The sequence below is a fragment of the Salvelinus sp. IW2-2015 genome, unplaced genomic scaffold (assembly GCF_002910315.2).
Source record: "Salvelinus sp. IW2-2015 unplaced genomic scaffold, ASM291031v2 Un_scaffold1777, whole genome shotgun sequence".
NCBI classification, from domain to species: domain Eukaryota; kingdom Metazoa; phylum Chordata; class Actinopteri; order Salmoniformes; family Salmonidae; genus Salvelinus; species Salvelinus sp. IW2-2015.
In genome coordinates, this window is record NW_019943153.1 from 162,008 (window position 1) to 167,660 (window position 5,653).

At 42.8% G+C, this 5,653-nt stretch overlaps 1 protein-coding gene across 1 annotated transcript; it reads left to right on the forward strand.

The window, feature by feature from the left end:
* The first annotated feature begins 3,187 nt into the window (after positions 1–3,187).
* LOC112071945 (beta-1,3-galactosyl-O-glycosyl-glycoprotein beta-1,6-N-acetylglucosaminyltransferase 3-like) lies at positions 3,188–4,763 on the forward strand. The gene has a single exon (XM_024139357.2). The coding sequence runs from the start codon at positions 3,289–3,291 to the stop codon at positions 4,612–4,614; it is 1,326 nt and encodes a 441-aa protein (XP_023995125.1). The 5' UTR covers positions 3,188–3,288; the 3' UTR covers positions 4,615–4,763.
* The last annotated feature ends 890 nt before the right edge of the window (positions 4,764–5,653 follow it).

Genomic DNA, 5,653 nt, shown 5'->3' on the forward strand with positions numbered 1-5,653 from the left:
AAAATCTCGCAAGCGGGTTTAAATTTCTATATTCAGAGATTAGTTTTCTTAAAAATAAAATGATGGTGAATGTTCAGAGACATGGAGCAAACTGGTTGCTGCCGTGTATTCAAACAGTTGCTGGTTCGCCTGCGGAAATTTAAACATGTCTAGATGCTATTATCTCTTGTACATTTTACCTTGTTTGTGCTTTCACTAATAGCTTGTGCCGCTCATTGATTTGTACATACAATTTTTGTGAACGGCTATTTATTGTTCTACAGCTGCAACATCGAGAGCATCCTGACTGGTTGCATCACTGCCTGGTATGACAACTGCTCGGCTTCCGACCGCAAGGCACTTCAGAAGGTAGTGCATATGGTCCAGTATATCACCGGGGCCAAGCTTCCTGCCATCCAGGACCTCTATACCAGGCGGTGTCAGAGGAAGGCCCTAAAAATTGTCAAAGACTCCAGCCACCCTAGTCATAGACTGTTCTCTCTGCTATCGCACGGCAAGCGGTACCGGAGCACCAAGTCTAGGTCCAAGAGGCTTCTAAACAGCTTCTACCCCAAAGCCATAAGACATTGTCATAAGACATTGATTTGATATAATTTACACGTATGTTCAGACATCATTTACCATATGTTCAGATTCAGACATCATTTACCCATATTATCAGACAATTTACCCATATGTTCAGACTTCATTTACCCACATGTTCAGACATCATTTACCCATATTATCAGACAATTTACCCATATGTACAGACATCATTTCAAACCATACGGATTAAGTTAAAAGAACAATCTAATGCAGTCTTCACCAACCTGTTAATCCTGATCGACTGGTTGATCGCCAAAGCATTTAGATTCGATTTCCAAACATTTCTGTTTTGTCTCACTGGTAGATGACCCCATTCAGCTGTCCTGCGTGCCGGGAAGGCAAATTGTTGTCCGATTTTGAACCATTTCATCTGAAGGTTCTAACTGCCTTTCCGGCAAACCCAGCAAATCAAGTGCACTATAGGCCTAACGCTGGCCAATCGGATGGATCATGTCTGCAGTAATGTAGCAGGTATAAAAGAAAGCTTTCAAACCATGACTAGAGAGAGACTGTCAACGAATACAGCCAAGAGCGGCTGGTTTTATGTTTTTCTTACTCAGCACTGTCAACACTTTTATAAGCCATAAAATGTTTGTTCTTCCTACTTCCACTCGCGCTACAACCAGCACTGCAGCTGTAGTGAATGAGGAGGAAAATGCATCGATAGGCTTGCATTGTTGTTATTAGCGGCTTGGGTCTTTTTTAATATCAAGGAATATTTCTCCTCCCATAGGAACATGCATAAGATGAATTTGTGCATGAGGAGACTCGAGTTCTGCCATCAGCTGGAAGACGGTGTCCCTTTTTGGTCAGTGTCAGCGGAGGAAAGGGAGTGCGAAGGGACGTTGAGAGACGGACCCTCAGTCTGCTGCTCTCTCCCTCCGCTGAGACTGACCATCAGATGAGGCACCATCAGCCCAGTAAAATAAAAAGCTAATTATACTGTATAAATGTATGCTCACTCAGCTGTGCCTCACCAGTACGACAACAATGGATCTATTACCGGTGTGATCATAAAGCCTACCTCACATTTCTATTTATAGAATAAATTAAAAAATTCTAGCAAAGCCAATATGAGGCACAGCTCATATTGGCTTCTAGCAAAGCCAAAGGCAATTCTAGCAAAGCCAATATGAGGTGACAATGTATTGGCCTATAGCTTACGGCACAAACCTCATTGCTACAGTACTGTTTTTAATAGGTTAATGTTGCATAGGCTTACGTTTTTTAAGTTGTATTTAAAACGATTTGAGTTGTAGTTCTCGGCTTGCATTTTATCTCAGATAGTGATCTGGGCTCAGAAAGGGTTGGTGACCACTGATATAGTGACTTATTAAACACAGCAGACAACTGTAGATCTGTAACACAGTAACACACTGTAGCACAGTAACACAGCAGACAACTGTAGATCTGTAACACAGTAACACACTGTAGCACAAAAACACAGCAACAACTGTAGATCTTGTAACACAGTAACACACACTGTAAAGTAACAGTAAACACAGTACACACGAGCAACTGAGAGATACTCACAGTAACACACTGTAGCACAGTAACACAAGCAGACAACTGTAGATCTGTAACACAGTAACACACTGTAGCACAGTAACACAAGCAGACAACTGTAGATCTGTAACACAGTAACACACTGTAGCACAGTAACACAGCAGACAACTGTGATCTGTAACACAGTAACACACTGTAGACACGTAACACACAGCAGACACTGTAGATCTGTAACACAGTACACACTGTAGCACAGTAACACAGCAGAAACTGTAAGATCTGAACACAGTAAACACACTGTAGCACAGTAACACCAGCAGACAACTGTAGATCTGAAACACAGTAACACACTGTAGCACAGTAACACAGCAGACAACTGTAGATCTGTAACACAGTAACACACTGTAGCACAGTAACACAGCAGACAACTGTAGATCTGTAACACAGTAACACACTGTAGCACAGTAACACAGCAGACAACTGTAGATCTTTAACACAGTAACACACTGTAGCACAGTAACACAGCAGACAACTGTAGATCTGTAACACAGTAAACACACTATAGCCAAGTAACACAGCAGACACTGTAATCTGTAAACACAGTAAACACACTGTAGCCAGAAACACACAAGACAACTGTAGATCTGTAACACAGTAACACACTGTAGCACAGTAACACAGCAGACAACTGTAACACAGTAGATCATTGTTATTTCATCTGCTGCTGCTCATGGACATATTCTCCACTCTCACCTTTATATACATTATATGTTACATGTTTATATATGTTACATGTTTTATTCTCAACCTATCTTTCACTGTTTCTAAACAGGTTCTAGAGAAGAAGGAAGAAGTTGATATTTCTTCTTAATCTACTTTACAGTTCCAGTATCAATGTGCTACTTCCGTGTCACGATGTTGATGAGGAAACTGTCATCTTACAGGTGCCACAAGTTGAGCCACTCCTAGTGTATACAGTAAGTTTCTGCCAACTCGTGAATACACCATGCCTATAGACCATGCCCACTAAAGTAAATGATCACACCTCTCCTTTTAAACGTGTGAGATGTGTGTCATTTACTTGAGCTGAGGTCGAGGTGAGACACATTCAATTGAGCAGCAGTCTTCTTAGCTGTGGTCTCCATTGATACTAATATCAGATAAAGAACAAGACATCATAGAAAGAGAATACCAGTAATGGCTGCAGTTTTCTTGTCCAGATCTAAGAGAGTGTTCAGGAACTTGTCTCTGATCCTATTGAGTGGATCAGTCTCTCTGCTCCTGTGGATGGCTCTCAGGCACCCGCCTGGCTCAGACAGGGGTCCTCTCCCCACTCCGGAACTCCTCCCGTCGGACTACGCTGCCGACCTGCCGGCCTGCTCAGCCATCATCCGAGGAGACATGGAGGGTCCGGAGTGGGAGCAGCTCAGCCTCCTGCTGAAGACCAAGAAGAAGCAGCAGCTGCTGTCAGAGGAGTTCTACCACAACGTAACTCAGGACTGTCAGAGGTACGTTGCAGACAGAGGGTTCATCACCGTTCCTCTGAGCCAGGAGGARAAGGAGTTCCCCATCGCCTACTCCATGGTCATCCACGAGAAGATTGAGATGTTTGAGAGGCTCCTGCGTGCTCTGTACACTCCKCAGAACGTCTACTGCGTCCACATCGACCAGAAATCATCCRAGGACTTCARGAGTGCAGTGAGGGCTATCGTGTCCTGCCTACCCAATGTGTTTGTGGCCAGTAAGATAGAGAGTGTGRTCTATGCCTCCTGGTCCAGAGTGCAGGCTGACCTGAACTGTATGGAGGACCTGCTAAAGTCACCTGTCCAGTGGAGGTACCTTCTCAACACCTGTGGAACCGACTTCCCCATTAAGACCAACGCTGAGATGGTTCAGGCCCTCAAACTGCTGAACGGRAARAACAGCATGGAGTCAGAGGTCACCAACGACTACAAGAAGGGCAGATGGCAGTTCCACCACAACGTCACGGACACAGTGGTCAGGACAGAGGTTAAGAAGACCCCTCCACCAATCAACACCCCCATGTTCTCTGGCAACGCCTACTTCGTGGTATCCAGGGCCTTCGTCCGTCACGTGATGAAGAGTCAGGAGGTCCGGGTCCTGCTGGAGTGGGAGAAGGACACCTATAGTCCTGACGAACACCTGTGGGCCACTCTGCAACGGATGCCCGCTGTCCCAGGCTCCAACCCCCCCAACAGTAAGTACCAGCAGTCGGATATGAACTCCATGGCCAGGGTAGTGAGGTGGAGCTACCWKGCTGGGGATGTGAGGAGCGGAGCCCCTTACCCACACTGCTCCGGGACCTACAGGAGAGCTGTGTGTGTCTATGGAGCTGGAGACCTGCAGTGGCTCCTAAACCAACACCACCTTATCGCTAACAAGTTTGACCCCGAGGTGGATGATGTGGCGATCAGGTGTCTGGAGTCATACCTGCGCTTTAAAGCAACGTACAGTCTATCAGTAAGGACAGTGGAATCTAGGAATACCTTACAAAAACTATGAAAGGTTGTAGCTGTTTTTAACACTTTAACTCTATTCTTAACCAGCTAGAGGGTGTTCTATTTCTGATGTTACTGTATACTTCTGATGTTACTGTATACTTCTGATGTTACTGTATACTTCTAATGTTACTTCTGATGTTACTGTATACTTCTGATGTAACTGAGTTACTTCTAAATGTTACTTCTGATGTTAACTGTATATTCCTGATAGTTACTTTCTGAATGTTAATGTATACTTCTGATGTTACTTTCTGAATGTTACTGTATACTTCTGATGTACTTCTGTCGTTTCTATTCTGTATACTTTCGATGTTACTGTATACTTCTGATGTTACTTCTGATGTTACTGTATACTTCTGATGTTATGTAACTTATGTTCTGATGTTACTTCTGATGTTACTGTATACTTCTGATGTAACTGTATACTTCTGATGTTACTGTATACTTTCTGATGTACTGTACTTTAGTTACTTCTGATGTTCGTATACTTCTGATGTTACTGTCTACTTCTGATGTTACTGTCTACTTCTGATTACTGATTACTGTATCTTCTGATGTACTGTATACTTCTGATGTTACTTCTGATGTTACTGTATACTTCTATGTACTGTATACTTCTGATGTATTCTGATGTTACTGTATACTTCTGATGTTACGTATACTTCTGATGTTACTGTATACTTCTGATGTTACTGTTACTTCTAATGTTACTTCTGATGTTCACTGTATACTTCTGATGTTACTGTTACTTCTGATGTTACTGTATACTTCTGATGTTACTTCTTGATGTTACTGTATACTTCTGATGTTACTGTATACTTCGATGTTAGCTGTATGAGGTAAATAAAATAATGTCTTTTTTTTTTTTTTTTTTTATGTTGTGGTGCACTGTATAGTTGTGATTGCCATGTATATTCCAGAATACGTCCTCCTGTAGTATTTATTTAGTACTCCACTAGTCCAATACGCAGTGTCACTGAACACATCAATTCTTGTAACAGTTCTACATGTAGTCAAAAATGCCGGGCTATTAAGTTTTA